At 38.2% G+C, this 13,467-nt stretch overlaps 1 protein-coding gene across 6 annotated transcripts in view; it reads right to left on the bottom strand.

Moving 5' to 3' along the window:
• The window catches only part of Sipa1l1 (signal induced proliferation associated 1 like 1), a 251,478-nt gene that overhangs the window by 119,684 nt on the left and 118,327 nt on the right, over nucleotides 1-13,467 (bottom strand). For 5 of the 6 annotated variants that reach the window (XM_048362391.1, XM_048362392.1, XM_048362397.1 and 2 more), the window contains one exon: nucleotides 9,806-11,601. In XM_048362391.1, coding sequence (XP_048218348.1) covers nucleotides 9,806-11,303 — 1,498 coding nt within the window. In that variant the 5' untranslated portion in view covers nucleotides 11,304-11,601. Of the gene's footprint in view, nucleotides 1-9,805; nucleotides 11,602-12,202; nucleotides 12,550-13,467 lie in introns of those variants that run through there. The other variant, XM_048362394.1, reaches the window with a different exon arrangement.

Genomic DNA, 13,467 nt, shown 5'->3' with positions numbered 1-13,467 from the left:
TCAAAGCTCAATATTGTAACCACTATATTTGAATGATAAAATAGAGCAACTTTTCCAAGTACTTTCTTCATTCACATCATCTTAGATATGACTAGTATGATTTACACAGGATATCACAAACAGCAGTCCTAGTCAAACACATTATTATAACTACTGACATCAAAACTCATTTCCTTTACAATTATACATTAACATGTTTCTGAAACATTATTAGGAATAGACAACAATGATGCCTAAAGGGATAAGCCACTTATCTAGTCAGATCACAATGCTTTTATTCCCTGATTTACCATGTGGCCAATTTTTTTCTTTGTTGGCAGAGAGAGAGATTAACATTACATACATATCATACACATTTGTTGCTTCCTCCCCTATCTTCACAGCTCACATTTAACATTTTGCCAAGGCACATAAATAGCTGCATTTTTTAGCTTATACAGTAATAAAAATGAGAGGAAATAGTGAATGGTTCAATGCCCACCTAATTAGGTGCGAGACAGTCAAATCATTTTCTTATAAGCTGTGCACCCGGAACATGTACACAGACAGAAATGGCGAGCCTGGCATTTTAATTGTAAAGGAAAACAAGAGTCACAAAAGTTACAGACTTCAACCAACAAATTTGGAATTTGTCACATGGTTTTATACCTACAGACTAAAATTTCCATTGTAAAAGTCCCTAGAAACATCAGCATAATATATACTAAGTATAATTATGAAGAGTATTTAGTTTATACTTTTAAATTTAGAATTTGTTGTCCCAAAATTATGCACAATTTTTTAATTTAAACTTTTTGTGGAGCTGGTCTTATATTATTTTTTAAAATATAAATTCATTTTCAAGGTGTTGTACAGAGGGGTTACCATTTCATAAGTCAGGAATATATTTCTTTTTTTGGATAATAACACCTCTTCCTTCACTTTGCCCAAGTTTCACCCTCCCATCCTTGCCCACAAAGTTACATAGATCATTTTCCATAGAGTTTATACTGAATAGCATAGTTATATTTCTTCATCTTTTGTCCCTCCCTTTCTGTACCTCCTCTTACACCACCCAAAGAAAAACAAATCCAAAGCAAAGACAAACACCACTGTCACCACTGATAACAACAAAAATAACATGTTTTTATTTCCTGAAGTTTGTTTAGATAAATAATATTTTAAATGTCCAGAGAAGTTACACCTTTGGGTTCCTCCCCTAATGGAATACCTCCTTTATTCTGATTGCTGGTGTGTGAAATGCCTAGAGTCCTGCATGGGTTATCATGTGCAGTTAGATCTAGCTTCCACATTTTAGATCTAGCTTCCACATATGAGAGAAAACATATGCCATTTGTCTCTCTGAGCTTGGTTTACCTAATTTAGCATCATTTGGTCCATCTATTTCCCTGTAAATGACATAATTTTATTCTTTCTAATGGGTGAGAAAATTTCCATTGTGTATATGTGCCACATTTTATCAATCCATTCATCTATTATAGGGCACCTGGGGTGTTTCTACAACTTGGCTGTTGTGAATAGTGCAACAATGAACATGGATGGACAACTAGAAAGACAGCAAACAGACTGGGGAAAAAAATCTTTACTAGAAGTATATCTGGCAAATAAATAGTATCAAAAACATACAAGGAACTAAAAAACTTAACCCCTCCCAAAGCTAATAAACTAATCAATAAATGGGCAGAGGAGCTTAAGAGAAACCTCTGGAAAGAAGAAAAATGGCAAATAGACACATGAGGAAATGCTCAACATCCCTGCAGTGAAGGAAATGCAAATCAAAATGACTTTCAAATTCCATCTCACCCCAGGAAGGTTGGCCAACATCAAGAATTTGGACAAGAAATGCTGCCAGGAATGTGGGGGAAAGGGAACCCTACTGCACTGCTGGTAGGAATGTACAAACACTCTGGAAGGTGGTTTGGAGGTTCCTCAAAAAACTAAACATAGTGCTCTATGACCCAGCCATACCACTTTCGAGCACCTACCTAGAACATTTTAAGTCAGGATATAGTAAGGACATTTTTAAAATTAAGTAAGCAAAGCAAACCAAACGTAGCTACCTACTATCTCATGCCTACCACAATTAGAAAAAATAGACAATGAAAACCCAGCTCTTGGCAAAGCAGTAACGTATTCCTACACTGCTACTGGTAGCATTGTGGACTGATACCAACCATTTTAGAAAGCATTATGGCAATATATGTTAAACTCACAAAAACAATCATATTCTAATTGTAGAGTTACCTAATTGACTATGCAGAAGGAAAAATAAATGCTTCCATTTTCTCAGGAAAAGAAGAGGAAATGCTCAAGATGCAAGGAACAAGCAGACAACCGAGCAGCCCATTCTGCTTCTCTTCTGAGCAGCAGAAGAGTAACTGACCAGTTTTGACATTTTTAATGCTTTTTGTTAAAGCAGAGTACTCTACTTTGAAGCATACTCGTTGCAAGTATGCCACAGTACTGGGATATTCAACCTGCTTACCTGGCTGATGCTTTTATCATGTAAGCCATGTCTCCAGCCCAGTCTTTTGCCGATTATTTTATGAAATCTTGTTGACTTTTTTTCGCCTGGGTTGGTGTTGAAATGCAGCCCTCCCAATCTCAGCTTTCTGAGTAGCTAGGATTACAGGGATGAGCTACTGCTATCTGGAAGCAGAGTTTGCCAAAGTGGAGATTAGAAATGGCCAACTGTTTAAACAATGACTCTCTTTGCTTGGGAACACCCCAATCGGAGATTCTGTCCTTGGTCCCCAAAGGACTTATCCTAATTATAAGGGTGGAGGTTCCATGAGAACTAAATAGGTTAAGATTTTGCATCATAATTAAAAGCAGCTCAGAGTAATGGAGACATTTGTGAAGGACTGGCCAAATGCCAGAATTCTATCCTAAAGAACTGCATTAAGCTTATAATTATTGCTACATAAGAGTAATTGTCAGGGGTGCCAAGTCTTTTTCAAAGGTAATTCTTAAACACTGCATGGAAGCCAGGTGTAAACACACCTGTCATCCAAGTACTCAGAAGGCTGAGGCAGGATTCACCAGTTCAAGAGTGGCCCAGACATAGTGAGCATACCCAACAACAAGAACAAACAAAAAACAAATGAGGAAAGCTACACAGAATGGTCAAGATTAGAACAGCATTTGCTAGGCAGTCATGAAAAGGCAAGCTTTATTATGAGGCTATACTGACCTTATAAAATTGCATGGAATTGGTGAAAACAAAAATTTTAAAAATGCTATTTAAATAAAGAGGAAATAAAAAGTAATGCAGTCACAAGAACTTTTTATTGATCACTGTCAGGCTATGACAGATAACCAATTATCTTTTTGAACAGTCAACCATACAGATAATCAAACAAATTTCACATCTTTTTTGGCCTACGAGTATTTAAAAAGTAAAAGTGTAACTATTCTTGTATTTCACAATTTTAAACATACCATCAGTGTGTCTATTCAAGTTAACAGCTAAAAGTCAGTTCCAGTGATGGTGTGTGGCCATGATTGGTGGTTTTTGCTAATCTCCACAAAACCATTAGGAGCACTCACAGACTTGTCTGTGGCCTCATTTCCTGAAGAGTGAGAAAAAAGAACTATACACTCTGCTGGGTGTCTGGAATATATATAACACAAGGTCACATACACAGAGGGCCCTCAATGTTCCTAGCTGATGCTGTAAGTACAAGATTCAATGACTCATCAGCTCAATCCATCTGGTCCTTCACATTGCACCAAACATTCATTCATTGTAAAACGTACACGGAACCTTCTAACCTGTGGTCCTGACCCTAGAGGTGTGCTTAGATTGCTGTGACCCAGTGGGTGTATCCTCAAAGCATCCTGTGGAACAAGGGTATCAAGGTGCTGAAGGATCCACGGCTCCTTTAAGAAGACTGCAAGGCTTCACAAGCCTGGAGGACAGGCAGTTTGTCATGTGAAAGCATGCAGTGAGGCTAGGAAGAAAACACAGATCCAAGGAGAGTAACATAAAGCTCTCCTAACCTGGACAAACCATGTTTCTATCCTTTATCCTGCTCTTGGTCCTTTCCCCTTTCAATGCAACAGCTCCCTGTGGACAGATCACACTACTTTTCCAGTCCTAGTCCTCAGCACTCCTGTGTCTAGAGAACAGCCACCACTACTGCAAGCAAAGAACCCAAGCCACCTTGGCTTTTAGTCACAAATGAAGCAAAACCTTGTGACTACTATGGAAGATCAACAGTAAGAAAGAGAAAAAAAAATCAGAAAAAAAGGAAAACTGTATGTCTGAGAAGACAAAAATCATTCATGAAACATAGAATAAGTTTTAAAATTAATACCAATAGAGCTGGGTGCTAGTGGCTCACATCTGTAATCCTAGCTATTCAGGATGCTAAAACCAGAGTACAAAGCTAGCCTGGGCAGCAAAGTCTATGAAACTCTTATCTCTAATTAACTACCAAAAAGCCTAATTAGAGCCATGGCTCAAGTGGTAGGGCATTAGCCTTGAGCAAAACAGCTAAGGGACAATGTCCAGGCCTTGAGTTCAATACTCAATACTGATTGATACACACACACACACACACACACACACACACACACACAGTCAACAGCAAATGTTTAAAGAGTAAATGTGTAAATATTCTACTTCACAGTTTTAAACTTATTAGTATTAGTTCAAGGCCCAAAGTTCAAGCCTCAATATCTCAAAAAAAAATCAAAAAATATTTCCATTATTTATTTTCACAGAATTGTCTGTTCGGTTCAAGAGCAGAAGCATAATATAGCTCAGGAGGACAGACATATTGGGTGCCCATCATTTACCCAAAGATGAAATTATCCACATCAGAAAACCAAATAAGGAATAATATTCTTGAAGAATTTGGACACTTGGTAGTACACTGCTCACAAGTGACACAAACATGCAAAAATTAAGCCTCTCAGTTTGTAAAACATAGATTACTAGTAGCTGCCTACTCTGGCCATGCTGGTTACACCAGGGCTTTTGATAGTTTACCTTAGCATCACTGGAGAGGTCTCTTCACTTGCTTCTCTACTGGAAACAAAATGACTAACTACACATGAAGAACTCAAGTCAGTTACTAGCTGTGAACAAATACGAAACTACCAGGGAGGGCACAGCTATAGCCAGGGCATAGCTAATTATCCAGGTTATTAGGTACACTGTTGTTCCTGTCTCATCTATAAACTGTGCTATATACACAAAAACTTTTGAAGAAAAAACAAAGTTTACTCTCTAGGAAACTAGTGTATACTTTAATAAAAATTATTCTAGAGTAGACAGTTTAATGATCTATTATTACAATGTATAACTATAAGTTGTGAAGTTGGTATGACTGTTTGGGTCTCAATTGAGACCACTTTTATTTTTGGTCCATGCCATAGAGAAACAGTCCATCAAAACTCAGAATAGGTACTTAATGATGATCACTTAACAGATCAAAACTTGACAAAAACTTATTCTTGATAACAAAATTTATAATGTGTCAAAGCACTGAAGGTGTCACTTTAGTACAAATAAAGTTATGTGTAATGTAAGAATGGCTGTTAGAGATGGCTGATTTCACAGGAGATGAAAAGTAAAAAAAGAAGACTTTCTAGTAATATCAGAATTCTACTTCCAAAGTGATTATTCTGGGGTCTGGCTTACTGCTCAACACACATGTGTGTGGCAGGAAGAAGAAGGTGAACAGTAAGAAAATAAAATCCAGTGGCATAAAGTTATCAGATTAACGCATAAGCATTGATTTTCTCTCATTGTAAGGACTGAGAAAATATTCTTAGATAGTACAATGGTAACTTTCTGTTGGCCACTGAGCAATAGAGGAAGATCCTTCTCCATCATAATATCTTGACTTTGAGAGTAACACCAACTTGACATAGAGATAAGCCTGCCAGCACTGTGGATCAATGGTTCAACAAATTCTACTTTCAAGGCAAACCATGACTCCTCTGTCTTCTATAAATACTTCCCTTCCAAAGGGATTGAGGAGTGTTCCTCATAGAGATATGTAAACCCAGTGAAAAGTAGAAAATGTTCTGTGGGGCCATAGCGAATGAGGTGAGTGATAGCTGAGAAAGAGTCCCGTCTTCAATAAGGCACGTTAGCTATAGACAACACTTAATTAGTCTACAATAATATATTCCACTTACAAATGTACTTGATACTTTAACTGTTGAAGTAAAAACTTGTCACAAAATATGTATGTACTCAAAAGAAAATGACCACCTTGATTTGAATGCTAGCCTATTGTCTAGTCTATGATTCTTTTACTTGAACTTTGATCACAAGACAGATTCTCTTCAGAATCCTGCGAGCATTAAGTAAGGAGGTCTACTTAAAGCACAAACCAGTAAATGTTAGCTATGTTACTGCTGTCATTTCACCCTGGCTGCACAACACATAGATTACCAAAGTGGCAAAGAGAAGCGACAGAAGAAAGTACTAGAAGGAAGAAGAGCAATGGCTTGTTGCTTATTTTAATAAGTCCAAGCAATTAAGCCCTTCTATAGGTCTAACATTTTTCCATAACTAGTCTTGGCTTATGAGCCAAGTCAAAGAATCTACAACGTATTTTGCAAAATAATGGTGTTTATAAAAATAATATGATGTTAAAGTGACCATAGCTTCATTGGCAGAACATGATTAAACTTTACCCTTGGCTGTAGTGTGTACTTCAGGTAAAGTAAAATTTTGTTTACAGAGACTTACGCAGAATAAAGTCAGAAATACATTAAATAGCGGAATAGAAACTAAGGATGAAGAAGCCAGGTCCTGTGCATTGCTGAAGAGTAAATTCCATTGGATACTGCTATATAGTATACTTTTAACAAGAGGATTTGCTTTGGTTTTGACCAGGAAAGAAAGGGTTAAATCCCTAGTATTAGTGAATCAAAGCTATATAGTAAAAACTCGTTCCACAGAGCCATAGTTTGTGATGTTACTATGTTGTAATAGATGACAAGAACTCCCTGTGCCCTAAGTAGAGCTATCAAGAGTGGGCATGCTCTGAGACTGGCTTTCCTTGGACTAGCCTCCTAGACTAACCATGCTTGTCCTTCCTCATACCCAGTTGGGCAGTGCCCACTGGCACTAGCCAACCATCTCTGATGCCACACATACCTTCTGCTCCTACCGGCAGGACTTCATGTTGGGCAGAATCTGCTGCATCCTCCCAGACCTGCTGATGCCAGTAACTTACTTTAATTATGAAGCTTAATTATCATGAAAGCTGATAAAATATGAGTACAAAAGATAAATGAGGATTCTTTGAAAAACTAAGTTGAAAGGTTTAGGAAGACTTAACTAAAGGCCAAGTCATCAAGAAGAAAGCTGCTGGATCAGATGTGAGCAAGACAGCTACAGAAATAAGGGGGAATAAAATGATGAAATCAATTCTGTGCTGACTCATGCTAGGTCTACATGCTTGCCTCAAGGTTAGTATTAGTATTAGTATAAGGTTAGTATTAGTATTATAAAATACTAATACAATACTGAGTAGAATCAGGGTTAGAACCCTTTGACTTAGAGGAGTAGGGCAAATATGTTTTCATTTCTCAATGAATACATATGCTTTTCAACAACTATGTCTTTTTACTGATATTTTTAATAAAGCAGTCCTACCTATTTCCAGTAAGAAGGTGTTTTCCATGTTGCATATTAGTATCTACCAGAGTCGTGGCTTTTTTAACTTATGAGACTTTTTAACTTATAAACGGGACTTTTCTGGATTGTTGATGTCCAAATTTTATTTCATACATTTGAAAAATAAAATATGTTCATCAGACTCTCCTCTTTCACTTCACATAATACAGATCAAGGGATTGTGATTAAGAACATGTAACACGCTGAGAGAGTAAAGTGGAATCCTGGATCCCACATTTACTAGCTCCATGACAAGTCTATCACCAACCTCCAGTTTTCTCTTTTGCAAAATAGCATACACACCAATGCCTACCCCATGTGCATAAAAGGGTTGAAATGGAAAAAAATAAACAAACATATGCTGTATCAAAGGATTAGCAAAGTGCCTAGTACATGAGTGCTAAAAATGTTTATTATTGATACTATTAGGAAGAAAAGTACTCACTACCACAAATAAGATAAAAATACTACATTTTGTCTTAAGTTCGACTCAGTGTGTCACTTATAGGTGAAGACAAGAAGGCTCCTTTTGGAAACATCTGAACAGCTGAGAAACACTTTTTTAAAATTTCCCGGGTAGGGCTGGGATGTAGCTCAGTGGCAAAGCGCTTGCCCAGCATGTGCAACGTTCTGAGTTCGATCCCCAGTACCAAAAAAGAAAAGACCAAAAAAAAAAAAAAAAGTCCCAGGCACCATAAAGAAGTCATTCTCACCTAGGGGCAATTTTACCACCTACAGAACACTTGACAATGCCAGGTATATTTTAGGCTGCAGAGATTTATTTTACTGGGAGCACAAAAGAAATCTACTGGCTATATACCAGTAACATCCTACAATATACTAGACAGCCTCTATCCCAACAAACAACCATTTGCCCCCAAATGCCACGTTGGTGAGTTTGAGACTTTTCTTTAAAGGTTATTGTAAAACAGGTATGTTTCTAAAATCTCAACTTTAGAAAGATAATTCTGAAAAAATATACTTCAAAAATGAAATTGGAACTTTCATTATATTGAGTCTAAGACCTACACCATAGTTATTTAAAAATGAGAAGAGATGTGGATATTTAGCAATGAGACAAATTCTTTCCATTGATGCACCTTCAATGAGGTCCTTCCTATAATAATCTCAAGACATTAGGTTCTAAAGTAAACAATGTCATAGAGCTATATTTGAAACAAAATTTCACTCAGAACAACAAAACTAAATAATTTAAAACAGCAGGTAGACAAGCAAAACACTGCTCAAGAAGTTTGTAGAAAGAAGCCTCTTAACCACAGGCCTCTTTCTGTGGCTGCCAAGATTGCTAATTTATATAATCTATACCTTCCGTTGGCTACCATACTGTCTATAGCATGGGGACCCAGACTGAAGGATTAAACTCACACCTCAGTTTTAATGCAGCTTAAGAAACGCCATTAGAAAGGTTTTAAGAGTTAATTTTCACTCTTCAATAAAACAGTGCCTTTCTTAAAACTAAGAAGGAACACTGTAAAGTATAATCTCAGTTATCTCTATCTAACTAGATAGAACCATTCCTCAAACAAAGATTGAAAAGAAAACCACTTTTTCTACTTTTTTCAGTGCCTTTTCTATTCTAATAAATGACTCAGACTTAATTTTCTTGGCTTCACTGTGAAACGTATTGCTCTGTAACTTTTCACCAAAGTTCCTATAAAGTAAACAGGAATTATACATTATAGTTATGACTTACTAATTAGAACATTGAGGTGGCAAGGAAATAGTCCTGTATTAACTGCAAACATGTCAAAACATAAAAGAATTTTAATTCTTTTTGCAATCCAAAAAATAGAAGCTACAAAACATTTCACAAAATAAAAATATTTTTCAACTTAATAATCCCTAAAGGTGATATATCAAATTAACACAACAAAGATTATAATTTTATCTAAGTCAAGCTAATTTTAACTTAAGAAAAAAATCCTTGTATTTAATTTAACGTATAAAACCTCTAGATCTCTGTACAGCTAACAGAAGAAATGAAAAAAATGCAAACAGAAAAACAGAGAAATATTTAAAATATTTTACCATTAAGAAAGATAGAAATTCATGCAAATTTTAAATCACACTACTTAAAACTAAATAATACCTTTTCAAGAAGTACTACAAAAAAAATTGAAGTAAACAATCTTTACTCACCCTTCTGGTAGAAGAATTTCCTATAATAGTATGCGCCGAGATCCACATGTTCCACAATATACCTTTTCACTCTGTCTAGATGCAACACCAAGTTTTCCTTGGGGACTTCAAGTACTGCCACTCCTGCATTTGTGCAATGGGAGCTAAGGGTAGACTCAAAGGAGGCACTTTCACAGCCACTAAACGAGCCAGAATTTGATTTTGACAGGCTGATTTTCCTTTCACCTTCTCCACCTATCTCATTCCGAAAATATGGACAGCTCATTACAAGTTCATTGCTTTTATCATCTCCCTGGTCCATGCCAAGGCTTCCCTTGGAATTCAGATCCTCGGTGCTGCCCATTGGTGAGCTGAAACTGGCTGAATGGGACAAAGGTCCAGAGACCAAGGATGCCACAGCAGCTGCCGAAGCTCCTGTGGTCGTGTTTCTCCTTTTAATAACATTGTGCCGGTTCATAATCGCCTCATTCAAATCAAATAATATGCTCTGGACATCATAGTGTGCAAAGCACTTTGGACATGTCCAAGGTCTGACAGAGTCTTCTGATCGGTTGTCTTCAAGGTCCGACGATTTCCCAAGTTCTTCACCTTTGGCATTGCGTAATTTACGAAAAATGGATGAGTCTCCAGTTTCAGACTTAGAACGTCGCTTGAGTGGTTTTTCCCTTTCCTTAAAAAGCCTGAGATTGTCTCTCTGTGAAATGGGCCCATCAATAACATCCAAAGAGAAACCAGAACCCTTGCCCCCACCAGCAATAAGAAAGTCACTGAGCTTAGTTGGAGTTGGCCCTCGATCAGATTTGTCATCTTTGTAGCCCTTTAACAAATCAAAAAAGCTTTCTCCAGACGTTCCCTGCTTATCAATGGAAGATGTGCTACCATATTCCCTGTGCAGTGATGGCCCAGTCTTGTATGTGGGGGAAATACATTCATCAAAGCTATCCACATCAAGTTCACTTATGGTGATATCGCTGTTGCTCCTCTGCCGTATTCTGCGAAGGGCTTTCCTAGGGGAGCTGGGATAGGCTTCAGGCATGAGGAATCTGGAGTCCATGTTCTCCGATGGTCTGGTCTTGTTTTTCAGTGTGTTCTGTATGCTCTTTAGCATGGCTGAGTCATTAGAATTGAGGCTAACAGAACTTCCCTGACTCACAGGACTGCTTTTGGAGGACATGCTCTCAAGGCAACTTGAGGTTTCTATTTCCTGGCTTGAACGGTTAGACTCTTTTATGTTTTCCTTTCTTGGAGGCCAATCTGCAATCCTTGCCCGAACCCCCATCTTTGGGACTCCAGGAGTGGAGGTTATATGATGAGAGCCTTCACTTCGTGGGGGCCCTACGGGAGCCATGACTGATGATCCTAAACTGCCATTTTGGGACCGGAAGCGGCGCATGTAGAAATCATCAGTGTGGACTTTGGGAGGACCATCTGTGCCAACAACAGAGGTCCTGTCAGTGGCAACAGGCCTTTCTGTCTGTGATCGTTTCAAGCTTGTCATGATGTAAATTACACTTAAATCCCTGCAGAAAGGAACATCATGTCTGTGTTTCAAATGTGCACTTCTGTTTTGGAGAATGGCTTCCAAAATATACAGCAGTTGTATGAGGTCTTAAGCTTTTTCATTTAAAAAGTTAAATGATGCTTTATTTTCATATGACTGAAAATCCAAATCGTCAATACATTGTAATCCACAATAAGTGCCTTTGCTTCACTTTAACAGACAGCTTTCCTTCAGAAAAAACTGAATAGAACTTGTTTTACCGAGACTGTGTGATTGCCATAATCGCATGTTTTCTCTAAAACAGAGAAGAAATTTTGAATTAGCATTTGACAAATCTAAAAATAACTATGCAACAACCAAACTCAGACACATGAAAATTAAAGATTCAATCCTGGATTACGGTTCACAGTTCCATGACCAACATTCTTAGCAAAGAAGGTTTGAAAGAAGTAAAAGCATTTAATAAAATCCACAGTTAACAATGAGAAAAGAGCTGTCATACTTCAGTTTAACTGAATTCTTTCATAAAACTGGGAGGGGTTATGCTCTTGTCCTGGAGCATCAGACACCCATCCTAATTATAGATTTTTTTCCTCTGATGACCTCTAATAATGTAGAACATCATAAACCACTGTGCTGACCTGTAGTTTGAGACAAAAATCAAGTGAATCTGATACTCAGAGCAATTCAGTTTCTTGACAAAAACTACAAAATAATTTTACTGAATATGTTGCAACATTCACTTTTTAACTCCTTCCATATTTCAACATCAGTATTTGTTTCCTCACAAAAGCTTCTAAAAGCAAACATAGCAGAGAGAAAATAAACAGGGTTTTCCCTGAAGCCATTGTATCCATTAGCAGTCTTCTGCATTTTCCTCTACTTTTATTACTTACCCAGACGAGGAATATTGCAGAATGAATCCTGCATTCACCAGCACCTCTTCCCAAGCTCTCCTTAGTTTCCTCTACTCTCAAAGCCGAAGTCTTTCACTAATTCACAAAATGCCTGCATTTCCTCAAGCAGTGAGTGCAACCTCCTCCACCCCACCAGCATTAATTTATGACGGCAGAAACAAAATGCTACTCTGGGCAGCCCTCTTTACGTTCCCCCAAAAGACTACAGAGAACTGTTAGCATCCTTCCAGGTGAAGGGCAGGAAGACAAACTTCCTCTTGAGCACGTCAGGCAGAAGACAGCAGGAACAGATTTTGAGTACAAAATCCTTCATGGTTGCGTACATCCTGAAAAGAAAGGCAGAGAATCCTTTTCCAAGACTCTGCAAATTACACAAGAGGTGGCCTTTAAATTCTTGCCAGATACATGTTTGGAAAGATGCTGCTGAACCAGCACTGAGCTGACAGGGCGGCATTGTCTACAAATCACACTCTGACACCGAGGAGGACCGGCTCACTGCATGCTGTACTCAACAGTAACAAGCACTTACTTCCACAATAATTAAGCATCTCGCTAGTCGGCTTCCTGCCTCCAAGGCAGCCGCTTCCATTTCTCCTGCAGCACACAGCATCATTTTAGAAGACTCGCTGCTATTTAAAGCTGGAACATTTAGGGGTGTTTTAAAAAACTGCTCTCTGCCTGCAGAATGCAAGGCTCCACAGGCTCGGTCTGGCCAGCTGGACAGTTAAGAGCCCATTGTTTTCATGCACACTCTTCAACCCATCTTGTGTGAAAGGGATAATGGTTTGCACTGCTACCTAATTTAAACCTGGCTTTTGAGCTTTCTAAAGGAGGACTGTTATGATTACCTTTATATTCCTGAACTTCATATCCTCTTCTTTCAATTGGGAGCTTTTAAGGGAAACAGTGTACTAACTGTTGCTTCCAGCAGCAGCCAGGAACAGCATGTGTGACCACAGTTAAGGTCCAAAAAGTGTTTCTTAGCCTTGAGCATAAAAGCTAAGAGACAACCTCCAGGCTGAGTCCAAGCCCCAGTACTAGCACATGCTCCCCCCGCCCCCCACCACTGCTCCTCATAAAGATGGAAGGAAAGCTAATCCACCAAACTAAAATGCAAATGCCATGCCAAATGCCAGTGTCTCAGGCCTGTAATCCTAGCTACTCAGAAGGATGAGATCTGAGGATCATGGTTTGAAACCAGCCTTGGCAGGAAAGTCCGTGAGTCTCTTACCTCAAATTAACCA

Source organism: Perognathus longimembris, chromosome 14 (assembly GCF_023159225.1).
Source record: "Perognathus longimembris pacificus isolate PPM17 chromosome 14, ASM2315922v1, whole genome shotgun sequence".
NCBI classification, from domain to species: domain Eukaryota; kingdom Metazoa; phylum Chordata; class Mammalia; order Rodentia; family Heteromyidae; genus Perognathus; species Perognathus longimembris.
This window is presented reverse-complemented; position numbering and strand designations above follow the sequence as displayed.